We start from the raw sequence: 26,325 nt of genomic DNA on the forward strand, positions 1-26,325 counted from the left end.
GTTTGCAGCCACGCCTTCCACGGTCTTCTTTCCAGCAATGTACAGGCAGTAAAGGAGGAGCCCGTACACGAGGGGGCGGATCCTGCACATCGCTCCTCCCTCCAGGTCAGGAAGAGGAAATCATCCTCGTCCAGTGGCAGTACACGGGGTAGGGCTCCTCCGGCAGAGCGTTCATCATGGGGCCGGACACGGAGCTGCTGGTGTTCGCTAACTGGAGCACTCTGCTGGTGTGCATGGTGCTGAAATTCCCGCAGATCGTGTCTATCATGGGATCCAGGAGTACGGAGGGGCTGAGCCTGGCCAGTGTACTGCTGGAGGTGACCGGGTAAGATCGGACAGTCCCTGCGCTATGATGACCAATGGGAACGGCCATGAGCTCATTTCTGGCCATGAGATGTATTCCCCTCCCCGGCCAGTCATTGGATCCTGGATGACTAGTGCAGGTTAAGCAGTGGGCTTTGGATGACTTAGAGGGATACTCCACCTTTCTGACAGTCCCCCCCCCCCCCCCAGCCTAAATCTCCCTTCCTAACAGAAATCCCCCCTCCACTCTTAGTGACCCCACTTCCCAAATCCCCCTTCCTAACAGAAATCCACCCTCTTACTGACCCCACCCCCTAAATCTTCCTTCGTAACAGAAGTCCACCCTCTTAGTGACCCCCCAAATCCCCCTTCCTAACCGAAATCCACCCTCTTAGTGACCCCACCCCTGAATCCCCCTCCCTAACAGAAATCCACCCTTTTAGTGACCCCCCCCCCAAAATCCCCCTTCCTAACAGAAATCCACCCTTTTAGTGACACCCCCCCCCCCCCCAATCCCCCTTTCTAACAGAAATCCAACCTCTTAGTGACCCCCTTCCTAACAGAAATCCACCCTTAGTCACCCCCTCCCTCCAAATCCCCCTTCCTAACAGAAATCCACCCTTAGTGACCCCCCAAATCTCCCTTCCTAACAGAAACCCACCCTCTTAGTGACCCCTCCCCCCAATCTCCCTTCCTAACAGAAATCCACCCTCTTAGTGACCCCTCCCCCCAATCTCCCATCCTAACAGAAATCCACCCTCTTAGTGACCCCCCAAATCCCCCTTCCTAACAGAAATCCACCCTCTTAGTGACACCCCTCCAACATCCCCCTTCCTAACAAATCCACCTTCTTAGTGACCCCCCCCCCCCTCCAAATCCCCCTTCTTAACAGAAATCCACCTTAGTGACCCCCCCCTTCAAATCCCCCTTCCTAACAGAAATCCACCCTTAGTGACCCCCCCCAAATCTCCCTTCCTAACAGACATCCACCCTCTTAGTGACCCCTCCCCCCAATCTCCCTTCCTAACAAAAATCCATCCTCTTAGTGACCCCCCACATCCCCTTTCCTAACAGAAATCCACCCTCTTAGTGACACCCCCCCAAATCTACCTTCCTAACAGAAATCCACCCTCTTAGGGACACCCCCCCCCCAAATCCCCCCTCCTAACAGAAATCCACCCTCTTAGTGACACCCCCCCAAATCCCCCTTCCTAACAGAAATCCACCCTCTTAGTGACACCCCCCCCCCCAAATCCCCCTTCCTAACAAATCCACCTTCTTAGTGACCCCCCCCCCTCCAAATCCCTCTTCTTAGCAGAAATCCACCCTATTAGTGACACCCCCCCCCCCCAAATCCTCCTTCCTAACAGAAATCCATGTTTTAGTGACCCCCCCAAATCCCCCTTCCTAACAGAAATCCACCCTTAGTGACCCCCCAAATCCCCCTTCCTAACAGAAATCCACCCTCTTAGTGACCCCCCCCCAATCCCCCTTCCTAACAGAAATTCACCCTCTTAGAGACCCCCCCCCCCTCCAAATCCCCCTTCCTAACAGAAACCCATCCCGCTTAGTGAATCCCCCCCAAATCACACCTTCCAGCACAACCCTTAAATTCCCTCTGCGCCCTGGATAAAATTTGGAAAACAGGTAATTTTTCTCCTTCACTGATGTGCGTTGATGAGGCTGCACTAATGGGCACTGATGAGGTGGCACGGATAGGCTGCACTGATGGGCATTGATAGGCGGCACTGATGAGGTGGCATGGATAGGCTGCTCTGATGGGCATTGATAGGCCGCACTAATGGGCACTGATGAGGTGGCATGGATAGGCTGCACTGATGGGCATTGATAGGCTGCACTAATGGGCACTAATGAGGGGGCATGGATAGGCTGCACTGATGTGCATTGATAGGCCGCACTATTGGGCACTGATGAGGTAGCATGGATAGGCTGCACTGATGGGCATTCATAGGCCGCACTAATGGGCACTGATGAGGGGGCATGGATAGGCTGCACTGATGGGCATTGATAGGCCGCACTAATGCGCACTGATGAGGTGGCACGGATAGGCAGCACTGATGGGCATTGATAGGCCGCACTAATGGGCACTGATGAGGTGGCATGGATAGGCTGCACTGATGGGTATTGATAGGCCGCACTAATGGGCACTGATGAGGTGGCATGGATAGGCTGCACTGATGGGTATTGATAGGCCGCACTAATGCGCACTGATGAGGTGGCACGGATAGGCAGCACTGATAGACCGCACTAATTGGCACTGATGAGGGGGCACGGATAGGCTGCACTGATGGGCACTGATAGGCTGCACTGATGGGCATTGATAAGGAGGCTCTGATGATGTTGCACTGATATGTAGTAATGATGGCCCCTGTTGGGTGGCACTGCTGAGCACTGATCATCAGAGCCCTGATGATCAGTGCCGATCTCCTCTGTGACAGCTGCCGTTTATCAGCAGTACTTTCCTCGTGCTGTAACAGAGTGAGGAAAGTGCAGCCGATAACCATCAACTGTATTTACTCAGTGATCTTCTGTGTCATTGGACGCAGCTGATCACATGGTAAAAGGCCGCTGTGATTGGCCTTTTACCTCATCATGTGATCAGCTGTGTCCGTAGGACACAGCGATCATGGAGATGGTTGGTTCATGCTGCTGGGGATGCTCGGGAGGGCGTGTTCTGGGAGGACATCATATGACGCCCTCCCAGAACTGGCCCACTGCGCTGTAGCCGTCATTCAGCTATAGCGTGTTTGGTAAGTGCTTAAATGACAAGTTCACTTTTCTAGGGAAAAAAAAATGCACCTTTTTTGCATTTATTGTTATTTTCTTTTAGGAGCCCTTAAAGCATTGCACCCATGATCATCGGATCTCAGACTGTCAGTGTACCAGTCTGCTTGTACCTCATACTGGCAACAGTTCCACAATGACAGGAAGCATCAATGAACTACCTAGAGAACTCACCAGCTCCCTGGTAGTTCATTGGGAGCCACATGTCATCAGCCACAAAGGCTGTCAGGACTTGTAGTTCATCTATTCTCAGAGCTCTGTGAAGGAATGATGTAGCTGTGTGGGCAGAGCCCTGCATGGCAGCGTTCTTGTCAAATTGTGATAGCGGGTGCAGGGAGAAGATCCCTGTCCTGCTGTCACAAAAGTGGGGGGTGGATCGGGGAGAGGCTGCCAGAGAGGGAACATGTTGCATGATTCCAAAGGTATTATTCCTTTAAAATAATAATAACCCAAAACATCATCTATTGCAGTTCACCAATCACTGCATGTGGTGCCTGCATTTGTTTTCTTTTTTTTTAGGCTTTTACTCCTCTGTTTTCACCTGGTGATCTGGCCAGTGACACACCTCCTTTTTTAAGCCACCCTGGATGAAGGATCATGGGGGATACCTTTGGGTAGCAGCATTGTCAGTCTGGGGGGAGGGGAGTGTTAGATGTATTAGCAGATTTAAATACACCAACAAATAGAAGCCACACTCCAGCTCACATTATATAGTCCGTTACTGAAAACAGTTTTTTCTTTTAGGATTGAGGCCTCATGCACACTTGGTATTAAAAACTCCTTTTTGATGTTTTTTTTTCCGCCTCTAAACACCCCCCTGTGTTAGCCATTGGGGTTCATTTACTAAAGCTGGAGAGTGCAAAATCAGGCTCACCTCTGCATAGAAACCAATCAGCTTCCAGGTTTTATTGCCAAAGCTTCATTGAACCAGCTGAGGTTAGAAGCTGATTGGTTTCTGTGCTGAAGTGAGCCTGATTTTACACTCTCCAGCTTCAATGAACCCCTGTGTGTCCATACACATGTTGGCTTTGCCAGGTGTTTAGAGGCCAGGAGAAAGGTGTTCAGGAGAGCTAGGCAAGTTGTCCAGTGTGCATGAGGCCAAGGGTTTTACATAAATAAAAGCTGATCATTGTACACTCCCCTGTCAGTGTTCAATGGTTTGTCCCATCCCTGTAAACTGCTACATCTGCAAGGGAGCATGTTCTTTTGAAAAACAACAGACTTGCTGGCTGGGTTGCCAGATGAAAATAGAGGAAAAAAAGCCTATAAAAATGTAAACTAATGCAGCCATCACATCTAAGAATTTTAAGCTGCATTATAATAAATATTTACTTTTGAGTTTTATGCCACTTGAGCCTGGCTTCACACTGATGCGGTGCGGAGTTCACATCAGTTTCTGTGCGGATTCCCCATCGCATCAGTCGCACCCCGTTCATGGGAACCGCTGCAGATGTGTATGCTAACAACATACCGAAATCAGTCCACAGTGCGATGTGCAGAATCGGATTGCATAGGTGTGAATACGCACGCAATCTGATTCTAGTGAGGGCCAAAATGTATGGCTCAGATCGCACCGCACAGAAGTCGAATTCAGTTCCTGTGTGAATCACATGCGATATGCCGCACCGCACAAGTGTGATCCCGGGTTTAATGTTCCATCCAGGGGCGGATTGACCATTTGCGCACTCGGGCACTGCTCAAGGGCCCGGGGTCAGTAGGGGGCCCCATGAAATGCCCCTGGTTCCTTATTCATAGGCTTTTTTGAGTGTGGGCAAGGACACAGGGGCCCCATGATCCCCTATTGCCCGGGGGCCCCATGAGTTGTCAGTCTGTCCCTGGCTCCACCCATATTTGTGGTATAACGTGAAACACTGTGCCATTGTGCAGCCCCGCCCCCTCAGACTGGGATCAGTACACCCTGATTCATGCCTTTCCATTCCTGGAACTTCTTCATGTGCTTCACAAGATTGAGATGGAAACTGCTCTGTGGTTTTCAGTTCCGTTAAGGCTCCTTCCACACGCGGTGGTTTCTGCTCCAATCAGGAGATCAGCTTAGGCTGGCCATACATTATACAATTTTATTGAGAATTTTGCTTTCGATTTACCAAAAACCATATAATATAAGGTTAAATCTAAACAACACTTTCAATTGTGTCCAATTAGGCAGGCCCTTGCACTACATAGTTGAAGGTAAAGCTAAAGGAAATTGGGCAGAAATTGGGCAGAAAATTGTATAGTGTATGGCCAACCTTAGAGACCCCTTGCTGATGGGAGCAGAGCGGGCGGATGACACATCTGTGTCTGCTCAGTTTCTGCAGCGAGGACACAGACAGAGCTTGCTCTGCTCTGTGGGCAGCTTGGAGTAAGTGAACTCTGCTGTCCATTTACCCCCAACTATCCTCCAATCTGCCTAAACGGAAGAGGACGGATACCCTTCTCCTTTTTTTTTTTTTTTTTTTTTGACCAGATCGGACCTGGAGGTAGGCAGATGTAAACATACACAAGTCCATTTACACCCGCCTGTCCTTGGACCTTCTGATCAGGTCTGCCTGAAAAACTAGCGTTCAGACATGAGGATGGGATTGCCCATGTGAAAGGGCCTACGAATTAACAGAATCCCTGCACCTCTGCTATCAGCAGTGTGGTTTTGATGCAGAAAGTGTGAGATTTCACTCAGTCCTGCACCCGTGTATAGTGTGAAGCTAGTCTTAATCTTGATTCACATAGTACGGCTTTGAAATCGCACTACTTCAGATCAGAACCGCAGATCGGTGCTATTTTGACATTCAATTTAATTGCGGCAGAAAAGTAGTGCAGGAACCTTTTTCTCAGTCGCAGTATTTTGAACGGTTTCATTGTCGGAAATGGGGTGCGAGTTGTCATGCGATTTTGAACTATCAGGTCGCTTGGTGTGAACTTAGTGTTATTTTTTTGTGTTTTATTGTCATATTTTTCTCAAGCTTTATTTACACTAAACTTAAGCACTTTTCAGGCATTTTGTTCAAGCGGTTTTTTTCAGACGTCTTTGAGCTTTTTTTTGAGCAGATTTGCAAATATTATAGGCGTTTTTCATTTAGGCATTTTTGCTGTGGCCAATAGAAATAGCTGCTGTTTGAGCTGAAACCGCTTGAAAAAATGCTCATTCCTCTCATTTAGTTTTGCTACAGGAAACAGAACGCTCAGGTGTGAACAGAGGCTATTGGAAATAATGGGATTTTACTTGCTGAGCATTTTTCAGCTCAAAGCTGAAAAACGCTCAAGTGTGAATGCAGGTAGCACTGCACCACATGAAGATTGTTCCATGACTAAAGGCACACAGAAATATTGCGAAATTATGAACACAGCCTTAGGCTCCATTCACACGGGGTGTTTTAATAACGCTGGTAACGTTAGCTGTGTAAAGTCACGTTAAAAATGAGTTTTTTGGGGGGGTTTTAGCATTTTTGCATTACCATTTTGCCGCGTTTTTCATGTTTTATGTTTTTTACAAAAAAAAATTTTTTTTCAGTCAAAAAAAGTCCAAAAATGCTGGTTTGCCACGATTTACTGCATTTTTCAGCGTTAGAGCGTTTTTACAGCTAAAAAACTCCTCTAGAAACCCACTAGTTCTGAGGTTTCTTTTTTTCCAGCCAAAAAACGTTGATTACAGTCTGTGCATGGACACATAGGATAACAAGCTGGGGGGTTTACTAGCTGTAGAAAAAACCATCAAAAGACAAAAACAGCCGCTGTAAAAACGTCCAGTATGCATGAGGACTAAAAATTGCCTTCAGTCACAAAACAAACCCTAATGCAACATTACAATTTTTCTGAACATCCCTGAGCTCAGGGCAGAACATTGATACATTGTATACTTTTAACTTACTGGCCAGTGCAGAGTTCCCACCAATAATTTATATATTCCCATAATATTGACAGCCTGTACCATGAGTTAAATAATTAATTTGTCTTTTTGTTTTTATGATCAATGATTTATCTAATTTAATTTGCGGTATTTATCTGAAATTCTGTATTTTACTTTGAACTGATTTTTTTTTATTGCATAAAAAAAACACCAATATTGTATAGGTAAATGGTAGCGAACTGACCCCACAGTCCCCAGTCTGCTTCTGACCTGACCACTACAGCCTGGGATTTAACATCCATCAACCCAGAATTACCCAGAAGTGAAGGGATGTTCCTGAAAGCAGAACTTCACCCTAGAGGGCATATTCTGCTTTATGCCCCCCCCCCCCCCCCCCCCGTTTTTTATTTTTTGCACTTTTTTGGAGGGGAAAACAGGTACCTGAATGTGACAGATACCCCCTCCCACTTCCAGTTGGATAGCCATGGCAGATACACCAAAAGTTTCCCCAACAACCCTCCCCCCACATCCTTTGGGGATATGTCACAGGTCCCAGAACGCAGTGGGATCATTCACAAAGCACAGCAGTCCTCGCCATGCAGCGCAGTGGGAAGATGGCTATGGAGCTGAAAGGAATTGCAGCCAGCTACCCACAGTCAACATGCTAGGGACCCGAAGAACCAGTTCAGGTGAGGACAGCGTTGGATCCCTGAATAAGTGAGTATCCTTTTATTAAAAGTCAGCCGCTACAATATTTGTAGTGTCTGACTTCGAATGTTTTTCAAACGAGTGAAGAGCTGCTTTACAATGCCCCTGCTTGCCATCCTGAAACAGTTTTTTGTTATACTTGAATGACTAACTTTGAGAAAATCGGGACGTGTAAGGTCAGAACCTTTTCAGGATAGAAATATGGGAGATAACATTGCTGACTTGTTTCTAAGGGTACACGTTCCTGTGACTGTGATTCCTTAACTTGTTTCACTTGTTAGTGTGTCACCGACCTGGAATAAGTACGGTATGCTGGGCAGGCATTTTAATTTTAGAAGCTACATGCTTGGTCTGTGACTTGCTGGCTGGGACTTGTTGAAGAGAGGATAACAATGACCGCACTGGAACTTGCTTCTTAAAAGGCAAGTCAGCTGTGTTCACGACCATTTTCCTGCCCTCACAGGTTCACTTAAAGTAAATCTGCCATGGGAGAAATATGGAGTCCACCATTCAGAGCATCGCTAGTGTGACTTTTAAATTGACCTTCTTCAATACTTTTCGGAAAACCATGTCTAAACATGAATAAAGATCAGCAAAAAGTCAGAGGTCCTTATCTGTGTGCTTGTTCTGGGTCAGTGGCTTAAAGCAGGGGTCTCTAAACTGTGGCCGGATGTGGCCCTTTGCAACCCTTTATGCGGCCCTTGGGGCACTATTCCTCCCACTGAGGCCAATAATGGGGCAGTACTTCTTCCAATGAAACCAATGATGGTGTACTATCCTTCCCATTAATACCAATGGTGGGGCACTTCTTCTCCTACTGACCAACAACCCTGAGGCCATGTTTATTCTCACTGATGCTGGAGCTAGGATATTTTCTATCCTTACTGGCCCTAATCCGGCCCTCCTAAAGTCTGAAGGACAGTATAATGGCCCTTTGTTTGAAAAGTTTGGAGACCCCTGGCATAAAGTATTGGAATAAAAGGGCCATCAAGAAAATGTTCAGCAATGGCAGCCTCCATGTTTCTCTCATGACCTGTTTCTGTAAACCCACCCATAGCTTTCACTGAACCATGCTGCATTGTTTCTTCCCTCCTAGATTTCTTGTATTTCTACGATACCAAATATACTATGACTACCCAATGGAAACCTACCTGGAGTATCCAATACTAATAGCACAAGGTGAGTGTAAAGGTCCCAATGTACAGCTTAGCCTTGTTTATCCCTCAGATACATTTCATGGCTGTATGAACTGACCAGCCTTCTTCTACCGACCACGACCACAGTGCAGAGACTGGGAGGAAATGCAATCATATTTATCCAACAAGATGGTTCAAAGATATCAATGATGTCTCAAGCTTAATAATGGCATGCAATGCCAAGCTGCGGTTTCTAAATCTAACAAAATCCTCTCTTGTAGTAAAAGAGGTATAGACTCCAGACATAGATATCATATTACCCCTGTACAAATCATTAGTAAGACCTCATCTGGAATATGCAGTTCAGTGGGCACCAATTCACAAAAAGAACATTGGGGAACTGGAGAAAGTACAGAGAAGAGCAACCAAACTGATAAGAGGCATGGAGGAACTCAGCTATGAGGAAAGATTAGAGGAATTGAATTTATTCTCTCTTGAGAAAAGGAGATTAAGGGGGATATGATCAACATGTATAAATACATCAGTGGTTCATATAGTGAACTCGGTGTAGAGTTATTCACCCTGAGGTCATCACAGAGGACAAGGGGGCACTCTTTATGTCTGGAGGAAAAGAAATTTAATCTCCAAAACACGGAAAGGTTTCTTCACAGTGAGAGCTGTGAAAATGTGGAATAGACTCCCTCAAGAGTTGGTTCTGGCCAGCTCAGTGGATTGCTTGAAAAAAGGCCTGGATTGTTTCTTGGATACTGTTTTGCCTCAAAACAAAGTGTTTTTAACACTACTACAAATCACTCACTAATACACGGATTAGGCTTAATAAATATTAAAGCAAAACATGATTTATTGAATAAGTTCTGTTAGTATAATAACATAAGAATTGTCAGAATTGCAAATCATATTTAGATCATATTATAGCAAGAATAAAGCATCAATACATCACCGGATATTGTAGCATCACCCACTGCCCAGTGACTGGGGGACTCAAACAGTCAGCAAAGGGGAATCCGGGAAATCACCGCAAGGCACGTCTGCCGCATCTTCAATGAGTCCCAAATTCCCCTAGAATCCCCCGTCTTTTATATACATAGTTTGGAATGTCTTTATCTACTGCCATGCGCAGTATCTCCTGGTTGTATAACGTCATGTATGATTCTGCGGAGTAGTTAGAGTCAACGCGTGATCGGCTGTGCCATCACGCGTAGTTACCTATTTTGATGGAATGCACATCTGGTGAATATCAGCCACATCTCTGGTTTTAACTGGTTTAATGTACACTTCCAACATGTCATTTTGAACTCCAGTTACCTATCTAATGGTTATAATCGTTAGCATTATGACAGTTGAGTGTCAATCACTTCTCATCCATACACCCTATACACTCATGTCACATATGTATCACAGATACACAGAATATAACTGGATACTAACATTTATAGGTAAAGTTGATCCAGGGAATATCCGATTGTCTCTCGGGGGGGATCAGGAAGGAATTTTTTTCCCAGCAGGAACAAATTGGATCATGCTTTGCTGTTTTTTTTTTTTTTTGCCTTCCTCTGTATAAACTGTGGGTGTAGGATTATAACTTTTTGTTTTTTTTTCTATGGTTGAACTGGATGGACTTGTGTCTTTTTTCAGTCAGACTAACTATGTATGACCCCTAGCAATGAATGGGAAGAGAAAGAGCAGGGCCTTCGAACCCCTCGTGTAGTGTATTGTTACTGTCTTTTCCCATGTTCTGTCCCCCTTGCTACTGTACAGCGCTGAGCATACCCTTTGGCGCTATATAAATACTGTATAATAATATTAATTTAAGCTGGCCCTACATCTGTAGAACTTTGTCATTTTCAGAATGTTTGTTTGTTTGATTATCTAAGAGTCATAGGCAAATGGTTTCAACCAGAGCTAGTAACAAAACGAAGAAGGATGCAATTTTTTTGTCCAGTCTAATGAGAACAAACAAATTTCTAATAAGTGAATTGGCTGCTGGCTGAGAAAAATCATAACTAGTCTAATGTGCATGCAACATTACATCACTTCTCCGCACACAGATGTCTTTCTACGAGACACTGACATGGTATTTAACTGAAAAGTCATTCAAAATTAGTCAAGTCAATGAAGGCACCATTTAATGGTTGGACAAACAATTTTTATACTTTCCAAACCAATGCTTGGCAAATCCTTTCTCTTTTTTGCTTTTCCCCATTTAAGTAAACTTGACAGGCTGACAAGCAAAGTTTGTGCATTGCTTTGCAGTGATGAGGAGGCTCCACGTTTGACTGCTCTGTAAAGCCTAGGGGTAGCTTTATACACAGTTACATAGTTAGTCTGGCTGAAAAAAGACAAAAGTCCATCCAGTTCAAGCATTAGTTGCTGACTGGTTATCAGTCTGAGTCTCTGGATGTTTTTTATAGGCTGCTGGACTAAGTCTACATTCACATCGGTGGTTGGTATTCAAGTGATTGGGGCTAGCAGCTTCACCTAGCCACTGAGAGCCGCAGCAGGATTTTCTGCTACAATTGGCACTGGCCCTAAATGCCAGTGTGAATGTAACCTTAGTGCACATCTCCTGCTCCTGACCAGTTTTCCACTGCTGCTAGAATCCACTAAACCAGGGGTGTCAAACTGGCGGCCCTCCAGCTGTTGCAAAACTACAGGTCCCATCATCCCTCTGCCTTTGGGAGTCATACTTGTAACTGTCAATCTTGCAATGCCTCATGGGACTTGTAGTTTGGCAGCAGTTAGAGGGCCACCAGTTTGACACAAGTACCCTAAACCATCTATGAGAAAACAGACTTCCAGTAGTTTTAATGATAGACACATCCCAGCCTCCACTACAGGGACCTCAGAAGGTCCAGTCTTGCCTTGAGGCAGGATCAGAGAAGTTTTTCTGCTCTGCTTTGAGGAAGTAGGTATGTGCACTATGATGGGTTCCAGGGGGTACTTTGGAGGACTGGCCAATAAAAGGAGGGCTGTGCAATGCCACATTATGCTACCCATTTTATGCAAGGTTTTTTTTGTTGTTATGGACTCCAGAAGAACAGATATCAGCAGTGTGGCAATCACAGCACTGCATGATTGGGAAGCCCTCCTACTGGCCTTAGGCATCACAGCCCATTTAAAGTGTCATCTCCTGACAGTTTAACGGAGTTATGCACAATGTCTGATGTCTGGCCAACTCTCCTAGATGCATTTCCTCCTGGCAGCAGTGTTTTGGCAGAAAAAAACGCTTGTCACTTGTAAACATTTAGGCACATCAAGCGTTTGGGCATTTATTCATTTCACTGGCCAAAATAATCATTTTTTCTGGGCATTGAAATGAAATCACACTCAAGCACTAAACGCGCCTAGTGTTAAATGTGCATTTAGATGTGTGTACACATGTTAAGTGGGTTTTTATTTGGGGGGGGGGGGGTTCTGTCAACACACTACTGCTCTTGGATGCACTGGCAGTATTTTTCTTTGTTCTGCCTCTAAATGTTTGTGCGCATGGACACACAGGCTAACGTGCAGGAGGGTTTAGAGGCAAAAAAAAATGCCAGGTGCCCCAAACAGCATTAAAACTTCCAGTGTGCATGAGACCTAGTTTCTACTTTTTTCAGGGTGTTTTTGTTTTTAAATTCATAGCGGCAGCATAGTCTCTGTAATACATTAAATATAATGTTTTTGGTTAAATTTATTTGGAAGTATTTTCATCTCCCTAAAAAGAAAGTAACAATGTAAAAAAAAAAAAAATAGCTCCTGAATTTATGATAAAATGTATAATAAAACATTATACATTCTCTTTTGAAGAACTGATCATCCTTCCTACTTGTCTGCATTATAAATGATCTGACTGTTTCTTTACCTATATATTACTGGTTCATGTGCTGACTATGGTAACTTTCTTTCAATTTCCCAATTTTCGGTTGTAAAAACGACCAAGTGGTTCAAGACAACCGTTGTGGAAAAGCAATTTTGTTTTCTTCCAGTAGGATTCCATTTACCGACTCATGCTAAGTATTTATTTTTCTTCCAGACGTTATTCTTTTGTTGTTTATCTTCTACTACACTGGAAGCATGCGAAATGCCCTGATTTACTCCAGCATGTATCCTTTACGGTAGTTATTAACGGTATTGACAGTTATTAAAACGGTCATTAATAAGGTAGTTGGACTCCTTATGGGAAGGTTGTGTCTAATACTGAGAAGTAGAGAAGCAACAGCAATGTTGGTGGATTCAACAATGATTAATGGGAGCTGTGATACTTCACCTTGCGGAACAAGTATGCAGATCTGGCATTTAGAGAACCATCCTAAATCTTTATGTGCATATTTGTTATTGATCAGTGACTCTATGAAGTATATTTATAATGCATTGAATGTGGTATTCACAAAACATTCACATAAATATAGCCCTACGTGTTGAAGGAAAAGGGTCAGGATAACAACCAGGCAACTAGTATTTGTCAGAAATGGCAGCTTCCTTAATTCCCTACAGACATGTTTCTTTAAAATTACCTACATATGGAACACTAAATTTAAAACCAATTAAACCCCCGTACACAGGGGCCGAATATGTTGGCCAGGTCAACAGGAACCGTTCGACATTTGGTCCATTTGTACGGCAGCTGGGCTGACAGAAGCTGTATGTTTATCTGGCTTCTGTCGAAGGGGCATGGCCAAAAAAGGTCTACCGTTTTAGCTTCTGATCAGTGCAATCAGCCAATGGCTGAGGGCGCTGACTGATGTGTTCTGGTGGGAAATCGCGCTGTACTAATGCAGCTTGTGTTAGTACAGAAATCTGTCACCTTTTTTTTCACGAACGAAAAAGAAACTTAGTATGTACAAGGCTTAAACCCTGATATCCACTGAAGACAGCGCCATCTTAGCATCTATTTAGATCTACAATTGCCATGGTACTACACATGTGATGAACAATGACACCAAACCTTTGAGGACTTGAAAGTTTAGGGTAGATCTGATATAGGCACACTGGCAGCTGTGACAGTTATCACCATGCCTTGAATGTAGCATACACTGTGCATGTGCTAGTAGAGAGACTGTAAATGAAAAAACTTCTGAAAACAAAAATATATGTGTGATTAAGGATTTAATACCATTTATTGAACACCTCTGGTGTGAGCTTTCTTTTGGGAAGCCATAAAATTGGCAGATTTAGTTCACACCTGCCTTGTTGGGTAACATTGCCCACACAGGCCTAGGGTAAAAAGCTTTGCTTTGTTTAGGGCTTGTTGACACCAACAGGGTGGGATTTCTTTGCAGTCTTTAAAGTGATATTAAAGGTTTATTTTTGTAAAATAACAAACACGTCATACTTACCGTCTCTGTGCAGTGGTTTTGCACAAAGCAGCCACAATCCTCTTCTCTGGTCCCCTGCCAGTGCTTGCTATAGGGGCACTGGTGCATGCTGGTCCATAAGACACACAAAGTGTGGGTCGGCCCCCCTGCTGCTACCACCTTACTAGCTGTGATTGACAGCAGCAGGAGCTAATCGCTCCCACTGCTGTATCTGAGCTAATAAGGAGGCAGAGATCCGGGGGAGCCACTGCTCTCATGCACATTGTTGGATCGAGATCAGGCTAAGGTGAGTATTTGGGGGGCTGGGGGGGGAAGCTGCACACAGGTTTTTATATTCATGTGTAGAATGTATGAGGTAAAAAACTCTCAGCCTTTACAACCACATTAAAGCGGAGCTCCACCAAAAAGGGGAAGTTCCGTTTTAAGGCCTCCACCCCGCTCCTGTTTGTGAGATGAGGCTTTTGGGGAGGATGGAGGGAGTGGGTACCTGATTTTTACAGCTACCCACTCCCACTTCCTGTTAGACCACCTAGGTGATCTGAAGCGGAAGTTCTTCTCCCTCCCACAGCCTTCTGGGACACATGACAGGTCCCAGAAGGCTGCCGGACCATTCACCGTGCTCAGCCAACTGTTATAGCTGGATGCCCATAGTAAAGATGCCAGAGAGAGAGGACACAAACTGAAGTGGCTGGGTCGATCACAGCACTGGATCCTGGGACAGATGAGTAGGTGTTTATTAAAGGTCAGCAGCTATAGTTTTTGTAGCTGCTGACCTTTAATTTTTAAACAGAAGACTGGAGCTCCATTTTAAGTATAGATGCCCCCTTTATTATCTGACTCGGCCACTCGGCAAATACAAATCTGTATAAAAATACAGCACAGCAAGAAAATAAAGGTTCCAAAAATCAAATACAATATTGCTGTGAAGTAAACATTATAGTGGGATCTTTCTGAAAATGCACCATTGTTTTCCTTTAACTGCACATCAGTTTTTTTGCACTCTGGAATATTTTGGTCCTCCAGAAATGGATAATAGATTTGGCGCTGGTAAGTCTGATGTTTATAAGGTCAGGTATAGAGGGAATTTTAAGAAATATGAGGTGCTACAGCACCCCTGTACCCCCACTTGCTTCTAGTAGAGTTCAGGGTAGATGGTGAGCATCAGTCCCACTGTGGTCACAAATCCTGGCTTGTGCAATGTGCTGCAATGCATCTCCATAAAACTGTATTCAGTTGAGATCCTTTGTATTTGCCAAACTTGCTGCCATCAGGTAATACTGTTTGTATGAAGGGGTGTACTTAGCAATGGTAGGTAGTACATCTCAAAGTAACATCCACATGCCATGACCTAAGGATTTCCAACAGAACATTGCTCAAAAGCATCACACTGCCTCTGCCAGTTTGCCTTCTTTTTGGTGCCATCTTATCCCCAGGTAAAGGACATACATGCAACTAGCCATCCGCATGATGTAAAAAATGCCAAAAGCGTCAGTGTATAATTCTTACTGTGGCCATGAAGAAAGCATCACAACCACGACATTAGTACACCCTGCTGCCTCTGAAACTAAAGGGAGAACTCTTGGCGGTAAAATTATGTCTCATCGGTAGTGTGAATGAGCCCTAACAGATTCCTTTACCCCACAGAAAAGCTCAGATGGATGAATCTCCCACTGTAGCTATTGAATTCTGACCGCGGAATGATACCATCAATTTTCCACCTGGCTCCTATAATTTTTCAGTTGAAGGACGTCAGGCATTGGAGAGCCAGCAGGGCCACCCATTGCTCGAATTTCAGTTGGTTCATTAGGAACTGGCTGAAATTTGCTCAGTTTATGTCCAGGTTAAGGGAGGAGAAAGTTCCATCAGTCTGGTGAGAGAAGCTTGTACCCTCACATTTATAAACACGGTTGAGTAAAAAGGAACTAACAATGTAACTAACCAAATCTTCATACTCCTGTGTTTTGCATGCCTACACTTAGTTCTTTATGAGCCTGTCAATTGGTTTAGATTACTCCATATGCTGATATATTAACGATAACGTTGTGTCTTTCAGAATCTGTGCACCGTGATCAGCGCCTCAAGCAAGTTTCTTCAGCTGCAACATCTCTGGCGCACAAAAGACTCCGGACAAGCTAGTGCCCTCACATGGGCCATGGCGACCTATACCTCTGCTAGTAAGGCTCTCACCAAGAGTGAAGGCAGAATGTTTGTTTTAAATTGATTTTAAAAAGAAAAGGAAGCTACTATTGTTGACCTCCTTTTTGAAAATGCCAGCTGCCTGGCAACAGTGCTGATCCTCTTGGGTCCATTGGTTCGGAACAAGCATGTAGTAAGTGAAGTTAGAACTCCTGATCTGGCTGCCTGTCCCAGGTCTTTGAATCAGAATGAACTGAAAACATTGGAGCTGCATGACAGCTAGGAAACTAGACATTTTTAGAAAGAGAGATCAGTAATGACAGTCTTCACAGGTTTCCTTTAGTGGAAGCAGGCATTTTATGGAGTAATAGTCTGTCTAGGAAGATCACTGAAAATAAACCGCTTTCCACATTCTTTATTTAAAAGAGAAGTGCGGGATTAAAAAAAAAACAATCATACTCACCTAGGTGGATGGTATATATGTCTTCTGCCACCTATGCGACCGAGAACTGAACAATCAAAGACCACTGATCTCTCAGTTATTGGTCTTCAGTGAGTGACTGTCAGTCACCGGCTCTCTGCTCTGGCTCACTGGAGTGCCAGGCTTTGGACGGGTCAGGAGTGTGCTGAGAGGCTGAGCCAGCTGCCAGTCCAGGCATCTGGGTGGCTCCCAACATTAAAGTCAGGATCTCTCCTGAGCCTGGACCCGGATCAATGACATCAGTCAACAGCGGACTTTAGCCTACTGAACATGGGTCACAGGAGTGCAGAACTAAGTGCATTTCGGTGACATATGGGGGAGAAGTAGGGGCAAAAGAGTTTTGGCCCTACTTCTCCTTTAATAATTAGTAGAGATAACATAGGTTAAAGCTAAGAAAATCTGCAGCATAATTGAAATATTTTAATTTCCATACAATTACACATGTATATAACAAAACTATTATCTCTTTACAGCAAGAATATTTACAACATTGATGACCACAGGAGACAAAGCAGGTACTGTACAGAAAATTCACAGGAAACAGCACTTCAATATTAGCTGAGGTCTGACCTCAATACCATTGAAATCCTGTGATTGATCTAAAACCTACCCCTTCTATCTTTTCACCAATGTACAGTATGTGTGAATGTAATCAGCTTAACCACCTCCCGTCTGGCCGTTGTATATAAACGGCCGGACGGTGGCAGTGCAGGGGCAGGTGGCCGTTTATAAACGGCCTCCTGCTTGTGCGTGCTCCCTGGGAGCGCGCAGCACCATAATCCAGTGCCGCTGTGTCCTCCGGACACAGTGGAACATCGATTGTCGTACGGGACCTCTGTGCGAGGTCCCGATCTTGTGATCACTGATTGGCCAATCAGTGATCACATGCAGAGTAGTAAGCAAGATGTCACTTCTGACATCATTGCTTACTACGTGTGAAATCTGTGAATGATCACAGGGGTCACATGGTAGAAGGCTATTCACAACAGCCTTGTACCATGTGGCAAGCTGTGACCAATCACAGCTCACACAGTAGTTCTCAATGGCTGCAAGAATGCAGCTAGAGAGAAGGAGAAATGATTGCTTTTACATCCTTTATGGGTGTAAAAGCAATCGGTGTAAAAAAAAAAAAAATCTTCATCACACCCACAGGTAGTACAGTGTCACCATGGTGACACTGTACTGCTAGGGTGACAGTATGTAGTAAAAAAAAAAACAAAATAAAAATGTAACAGCAATTTTTTAAAAATTATAATTTTTGGTTATAAACTAATTGGGTTATTTATTTTTTTTTTTAATAAAAAGATAACAGTAAATTTTGGCCAAGATTTATGATGAAATATTTATTTGCAAAAACACTTTTTTTCAAAATATAGCATAAAAATAAAAATCCCAGTGGTGAATAAATAACACCAAAATAAAGCTTTATCTGTCTCAAAAAAAATGCTAAAATATTCATATGGGTACAGTGTTGCATGACCGCGCAATTGTCATTCAAAGTGTGATAGCGCTGAAAGCTGAAAATTGGCCTGGACAGGAAGGGGGTAAAAGTGTCCGGACTTGAAGTGGTTAAAGCAAATAACCTTCTCAATGTGTTAATGGTTTGTAAAATTTGTTCCTGTGTATAGTTTTCTATTTTTTTTTTTTTATGTATAGTATATACTGTGCTTCATGCTTGGTACACCTGCACAACGGTTGGAAATTCTGTGTCTCTCTCTCTGTGCTTACAATGAAATCACTGTGTCGATTAGGGTATCATCCATGTGATCTCAGAGGTTTCTTTAGCGCATTACTGACTGAAACCAAGAAAGCAGTGTATGCAATATAGCCACAAATATATGAAAAAGGAAGCATGCAAGAAGTGAAAGTCACAGAAAAATGTCTGGATAATGTTATAGCAACTGAAAATGGAACCCCAGCCAAATTTGTTTTAAATTATGATGGAGAGGGTCAGAATTTGATTCCTTAGATCTTGATGCCTTCAGTGATGCATCAGAAAGTAAGTGAAGAGCTCAACAAAATGAGTGGGAATCCCACTTTAAACAGGTGTCCTCCATGAGATTTCCCTGTTATTGTTGCTGTGGTGGCAGCTGTTGATTTTGTTTTTGTTTTTTTTTTTCCCTTGCTATGACAGTGGCCACCAGCACAGTAAGTGATGTTGAACCTGCTAAGAGAGGTTCCAGCTCTTCTACATTTTTGGCTGGGGTTCTCCCCCCCCCCCCATCCTATCCATCATCACCAACAACTCCACTATCACTCCCGCCCCGCAAGCCAAAGTCCTTGGCGTCATTCTTGACGCGAACCTCTCCCTCCAACCACATGTCAAATCACTCACAAACACATGCAGGCTCCATCTTCGCAACATTGCCAAGATACGCTCCTTCCTCACCCCAGACACCACCAAACTTCTAGTACACTCCCTCATCATCTCACGCCTTGACTACTGCAACTCCCTCCTCACTGGCCTACCCAAGTGCAGGCTCTCCCCGCTCCAGACCATCCTGAACTCAGCTGCCAGACTCATCCACCTCACCACCCGCTCCACCTCTGCCACCCCCCTCTGCCTCTCCCTCCACTGGCTCCCGATTGCCCAACGCATCAAATTTAAACTCCTAACCCTGACCTACAAAGCCGTTCACAACACTGCCCCTGACTACCTCACCAACCTAATCACCAAGTACCACCCTACCCGTACCCTTCGCTCCTCACAGGACCTCCTTCTATCCTGCTCCCTGGTCTCCTCCTCCCATGCACAACTGCAGGACTTCTCCAGGTCCTCCCCCATCCTCTGGAACTCACTGCCCCAATCCATCAGACTGTCGCCTTCCCTATTCACATTCAGGCGCTCCCTCAAAACCCATCTCTTCAGGGAAGCCTACCCCACCCTCACCTAACGGCCATCCTCCCTCATTCCTCCCACCACTTCATCCCCCTCAGCCACTTCCTACTGTACCTTTACCCCCTCCCTCCTAGATTGTAAGCTCGTAAGAGTAGGGCCCTCTTACCCCTCGTACGTTGTTTGTTGTTGTACTGTGCCATGTATTGTCCCCCCTATTGTACAGCGCTGAGCAAACCCTTTGGCGCTATATAAACTCGTAGTAATAATAATAATAATAATAATAATTACACAACATATGCCATAGTTTGCCTGTTGTGTGAAAATTGTATTGCACCAGTAGTAATATATGTTATCCTCCTTTGCAGTTTTGCTGCGGTTCATCGTTCTGCTAATCCTCAATCTGTGGGTCACACTGGTCATTGTTAAATACAGGAAGAAGGAAGATAAGAAAGATGCCAAGAAAAGAGACTAGCATCTCCTGCATCACATCATAAATGGGTCGAACATAACCAGGGTATTCCTGCTATGTGTTACACAGCAAGGTTAGCAAGAAAAAGGACCAACCGTGTTCTATAAAAAACATAAAAATTAAAATCTTGTACACAGAACATGGAGGACGACGTTACAGACCCCTACTTCTAATAATGCTAGTTGCCTGGCTGTTAATGCTGAGCCAATGGCTATTATACGTATATTAGGGCAATGTTTCTCAATTTTTTTTCAGTCTAGAAGACACCCTTTAAAATGATGCACAATTTAGGGGAACCCTATTCTAAAATGTAAAACCAAACTAATAGTAATACATAATGCACCAACATTTACACATGTAGGACACCCAATATTAGAGGATATTACTGTGCAGATGCCCAATGTCCTCCTTATCAACTGAACGCCATTCATTGTTAGGATGCCAGTGGCTGTAAGCTTTCAGTAGTGCACAAAGAAAGCCTGTGGCTTTGTGAAACTAAATGGCAGGCTTCATCCACTCGCTGGCTTGTATACATTTTTTGGTCAATTTTAGGTATTTTTCCAAGGCACCCCTGAAGAAATCTGAAGGCACCCCAGGGTGCCTGGGCAACCTGGTTGAAAAAGGCTGCATTAGGGCACTAATCAACAACAAGTGAGTTCTGAATAATCTAATCTGCATGCTTGCTGTAGTTCAGTGAAGCAAAGTATAGAAGTAAACCAGGCCATTCCTTCCATGAGGCCAGTTGTGTGGCCACTCAAGGAGTCCTCTCACTAACATTCTGGTCTTGCAGGCCCGGCGTTACTGAGCTCACTGCCCAGCCTGTTCAAACTGCAGGCACAGTATTGGTGAGCACAGTGCTGCCGGCCGCTGCACCTGCCAGACACAGCAGATGAGCAGCGACTTTTACTCTGACGCTGATCTGTGTGTGCACACATGGGTAGCACTCTTGTCGCCCTAGGCTGCCCTAAGAATGGCCAACTCAGGATCACTTCTGGAAAGCCAGTGAACTGCTGTAAGCTCTTAAGAGCAGGGTCCTCTTAACTTATTGTTTTGTAACTACTGTCTCCCTTTCGATTGTAAAGCACTGAACAAACTGTTGACGCTATATAAATTCTGTAACAATAAAAATAATAACCACTGTTTAAAAGAGGTCAGCAATGGCACTCCACTTCCTTCCTATCCATTTCACTCGTTTTGCTGTTGAAAAAGCACAAAGGACACATTAGCCAATGTTCTGAAACTTTGCAGGATCCCTTTCTCAAGGAGACAGCTTGCTGTCTGTGATCTGGGGTTCTGGAAATAAGATGTCTTGTTCCCATTATTTTTATCTTTATCTGTTCACCCGAATTTCTGGTCTCTCTGCAGCCAGTTTTCAATGTAGCACATGGCATATATACAGTACATTCCCTTTTTAAAAGAATCCTTTAATGACAGAAAGATACGGACAACTTCTGATGCTAGTTATCATGTACTTTAGATCACTGACCCCCCCCCCCCCAAAAAAAATTATGGAAGACTTCTGAGTTTTCTGACGTACATACTTGTTCCAGGTCAGTAGTTCACAATGTACTCAGCCAGCCAGGGATGTAGAATATCAGCATGGAATCTAACAAAATTCTAAGCGTACTGCAATATCCCCTAAAGGCACTAACAGACTTTTTGATTTCAGTGTTGGCTGAAGTTACTTTCTAAACCATATCTTGCATGCGAAAATGTGGTACATATGCACAACAGAGGGTTGCTTTTTTTTTAACTTTGTTACTGATTCTATACAGATGTAAAATTCGTCATTTTAATGTTGTGTATGTGTCTGTGTGCGTTTGTTTGTTTTTTTTTTTTGTAATGGGGTGAAGAGGGGTTAAACCTTGCCCAGGATATATAAAGTTTGAGGTTGCAGCACCTGGGGTATGTTCACTCTGCATGTGGTGGGACTATGTTGGGTTCCAGTGCAGTCCCACCACAGACAAGGCAAAATGCATTGTCTCCTGTATTCCTGGTTTTCACCACTGCGATACACTGCATGCAGTACTTTTTCAGCACAGCTCAATGTGTGGCAATCCACTGCCTTGCACTGTGCGGCCAGCAGTTGAACTTTTAAGAGATGTATGTGTGACATCTCCATAAAGTTCGTTTAAAAAAAAACAAAAAAAAAACGATGTGATGCACCAAGCTCACTACATCATCACTGTGCTGATCTTGACCCCACTGCACCGCAGCATTCCAGCCACTGTGTTGCAATGCAGTGGCTGGTGTGAATGAGCCCTTAAAGGATTTTAGTCCAAACAGAGGAGTTATTTTTTTATTTGTCCATTATAGCTGCATGCAAATTAATGTTGTGCAAATAGGGCAAAATCAATCGTTCTCAGGTTATATTCTCTGCAGATTGAAAGCTATTCATTAAAAAAAAAAAAAGTGTCAATGGAGAATATACAGCATTATGGCCACTAGAAGCAAATGCAATAGTCTGTATGCAACTAAGAATACACCAAAACATCTGTTGTAGCTAGTTGATTTTCTTGTCAAACAGGACTTCTGGCACCTAAATGAATGCCGGGAAATAAATTCTTAATCTTGACAATTTCAGTCTTGTAGTGCCGCTGTAAGTGTTCCATTTGGCTTATGCTGCTGGCCTTTTATTGGGAAGTTTGGCTGCCATTCTCACATGGGAGGGAATTGTTTCTGCCTATAAACCTCAGATGGCAACAGAGTACCATAAATTTAATAGGCCAAATATGCCAATCTATTGTTAATTCTTGTTGACAAACTTGGGCACTGCATTTTGAACACGGGCTTCTCTAAACAGTTTTACATTTCTTGTAAAGTATTTTTTTTTAATAACAAACATGTTTACTTACCTGCTCTGTGCTATTGTATTACACAGAATGGCCCTTAACTTCCTCTTCTGGGGGCTCCCGCCGGTTCTCTCTTCTCTCCTCTTCCTATGGGGACACACACGCAAGCGCGCTCCCAAGCCAGGCTGTGTGCATCTATTGACACACAGCACAGCTCGGCCCAACTCCCTTCTCACAGCATTCGGCTAACAGCTGTAGCCAGTGGCTCCCACTTTTGTCTCTGAGCCTGTGAGAAGAGAGAGAGAGCAGCGCTGCTACAGACTGAGGTAAGCATTTGGGGAGGAGGGGGAAACAACTAGTGGAATAGGATATGTACCTTTTCAGCAAATGGTTTATAGTACACATGTGTATATACCACAGTAGTATCTGTTTTAAAGGACCATAGAAAAGGGTCTTGTGCAAACACTGCCTAATTTAATAACTGCATATTAAATGTTCCAACCAGACACTGAATATTCACGCATGAAAACAAACAAATGTGCGATTGTCTAAAATAGCATGCCATTAATTAATTTATAGATAGAGAAATATATATATACACACACAATGACCAGTCATTAAACGTTAAGATTTATTACAGGTACTTCTATAGCGCTGTCAATATATGCAACACTTTACATATATATCTGTACGTTCACATCAGTCCCTAACCCTCAAGAGGTGTACAGTCTAAGGTCCCTAACTCATACATACTAGGGCCAGTTTAGACAGGAGCCAATTAACCTACAAGCATGTCTTTGGAGTGTGGGAGGAAACCAGAGTACGCAGAGGAAACCAACACAGGTGGTGCCATAGTTGGGATTTAAAAGGACAACCCTAGTGCTGCTCAGCGGAGGTGCTAAACACTTAGCCACTATGCTGCCTCTGAGGGGGTTGACTGAAGGAAAAACTTTTGATCATATGGGTACAATCCATGCAGTTTAAACAGAAAATATTATAATGTCGTCCCAAAAATGGGAAAAGTTTTCATCATGATGAGGTGTGTATATGCAGCCAAAATTATTTGCACTTTGCTGATGTAATATTACATTAATAAAGGTTTGCAGTTTTGCAGCATTGATTTCTGTTTAAATGACTATTTTAGTCTCTCCTTTTACATTTCTTATTCATGGAACATGTCTTAATTCATATTTTCTTTCCAGTCAGCAGAAAATAGTCATTTCCTAGATTGTAAGCTCGAAAGAGTAGGGCCCTCTTACCCCTTGTGTGCTGTTTGATGTTACTGTACTGTTTCATGTATTGTCCCCCCTCTATTGTACAGCGCTGAGCAAACCCTTTGGCGCTATATAAACTCGATAAATAAATAAATAAATAAATGTATATTTTGGTCAAAAATTAGCACTATATTTTTGAGTTTTTATTAACTATCTTACAGCAAGATGAAATGTATCTTTTTTGGTATAAAGGTCATGTACAAGGTATATTTTGGTTGAAAATGGAGCGCTTGTATATTTTTGCAATTTTGTTTTTAACCAACTATGAGGGCAAATGGAAAAAGTAAAATGGGTGATTGGTGATTTTGTTATCAAGTAAAGAAAATGTTTAAACCTGAAATAGAGTGGTGTATTTTATCATAGAACTTGTCTGCGTTTTGTTTTTTTTCTTGACATTGGACTTTGACCTGCTAGAAGTCCAGTCTGGATGTGACACAAGATTTTCTAACTATTACAGACTGGAGGGGGATTCACTAAAGCATAATGCATGAAACATTTTTTCATCAGCCTTGTGTTATTTGATCATATATAAAATTTAAAATGTTTTACATTCTCTAGAGCAGGGGTCTCCAAACTTTTGAAGCAAAGGGCCAGTTTACTGCCCTTCAGACTTTAGCAGGGCTGGATTGTAGCCAGTGGGAGTAGAAAATGCCCTGGCATCAGTGGGAGTAAACAATACCCTAGGCTTGGTGGTCAGTGGGAGCTACAGCACCCCGTCGCTGGGGTCAGTGAGAGCAACAGCGCCCTGTCGCTGGGGTCAGTGGGAGGAATAGTGCTTCATATCGGTGGAAGGAAAAGTGCCTCAAGGGCTGGATAAAAGCAAGCAGAGGGCCACATCCGACCCATGGGCCGCAGTTTGGAGACCCCTGCTCTAGAGCAGGGGAGGGCAGCCTTGTAGAAGTATATAGAACTACCTGAACAACATGGAGGAGATAGAAGATCACCAGGGTATATTACCTTTTTTAAGGGAATAAACTAGCAAGGCCCTATTAAAAACGGATGTTTGTAAAAAACTTAATGCAAATGTTTCTGTAAAAAGTAAACCAATCTCTCCTTTTAACCATTAGCCGCCCGGCCAATGGCCGTTTGGCGGCTTGAAATGTGCTCCTGTATTCCGGGTGCACGCCATTTGGCGTGCTCCCGCACATGCGCGGTTGCAGAGCGACGCAGCAGTGCGATCTGTCACCGCCCGTGCACCTCGGACACGGCCGATGACAGATCCGAGTACCGGCTCCCGTTGCTGGTACCATGTGACCTGCTGTGACCAATTACAGCAGGTCACATGACCGTTGTATACAATGGATGGCTTCATTCATGATGCCATCCCTTGTATACTAGTGCCTAGCTGTGAATGGTCACAGCTAATCACATGCACATGTCATGTGATTAGCTGTGACCAAATCACAGCTAAGCATAAAAAAAAAAAAAAAAACTGAATGAATCGATTTCATTCAGGTAAATGCTTGCTTATAGCAAAGTAATTCTTTGCTATAAGCAAATTGTGTAAAAAAAAAAAAAAATACTGATCACTTCCCCAAAGTAGTACAGTGTTACTATGGTAACATTGTACTATTTTGGTCATAGTAAAATATGAAAAGAAATCTTAAAAAAAAATAAAAAAATGTAATAAAATTAAATAATAAAAAAATTAAAAAAAATATATATATTTTTTTTTTTCATACTGTCACCAGTCAGTGTCGCTGTTCACCGCCATGCCAGTTATATGATGACGCTGTACTGCACTGGTGACAGTATGTAAAAAAAAAAAGTGAAAATTTTGTTAATTTTTTCATTTTCCGAAAAAATTATGACAAAAAAATACAACTTCAAAAAACTCGCCATGCCTCTTATGAAGTATGTCGGACTGTCTACTCTGAAAAAAGGGGTAATTTGGGGGATATCTGTACTGTTCTGACATTCTTGGACCTCAAGATATTAGATTGGCTGTCAGTACTTCAGGATTGATCAATATTCAGATCTATACCATAGTTTGTGAACTCTATAACTTTCCTACAAACTAAATAATACATCCTAATTTGGGTTATTTTCACCAAAGACATGTAGCAGAATACATCTCGGCCTAAATTTATGAAGAACAATTATTTATTTGTAAACTTTTATAACAGAAACAAAGAAAAATGTGTTGGTTTTTTTTTCAAAATTTTTGGTCTTTTTTTGTTAATTTAGCAAAAAATAAAAACCCCAGCGGTGATTAAATAC

At 43.4% G+C, this 26,325-nt stretch overlaps 1 protein-coding gene across 1 annotated transcript; it reads left to right on the plus strand.

Moving 5' to 3' along the window:
- Positions 1-55: 55 nt before the first annotated feature.
- On the plus strand, positions 56-24,445 carry SLC66A3 (solute carrier family 66 member 3). The gene is made up of 7 exons (XM_089672050.1): positions 56-325; positions 8,757-8,839; positions 12,833-12,902; positions 15,104-15,161; positions 16,168-16,288; positions 17,205-17,246; positions 19,936-24,445. Exons 1-7 carry the CDS (start codon positions 177-179, stop codon positions 20,040-20,042), a joined length of 630 nt encoding a protein of 209 aa, XP_089528176.1. The 5' UTR covers positions 56-176; the 3' UTR covers positions 20,043-24,445.
- Positions 24,446-26,325: the final 1,880 nt, after the last annotated feature.

The sequence above is a fragment of the Staurois parvus genome, unplaced genomic scaffold, assembly GCF_062004578.1.
Source record: "Staurois parvus isolate SC_StPar_1 unplaced genomic scaffold, SC_StPar_1.0 ptg000118l, whole genome shotgun sequence".
NCBI classification, from domain to species: domain Eukaryota; kingdom Metazoa; phylum Chordata; class Amphibia; order Anura; family Ranidae; genus Staurois; species Staurois parvus.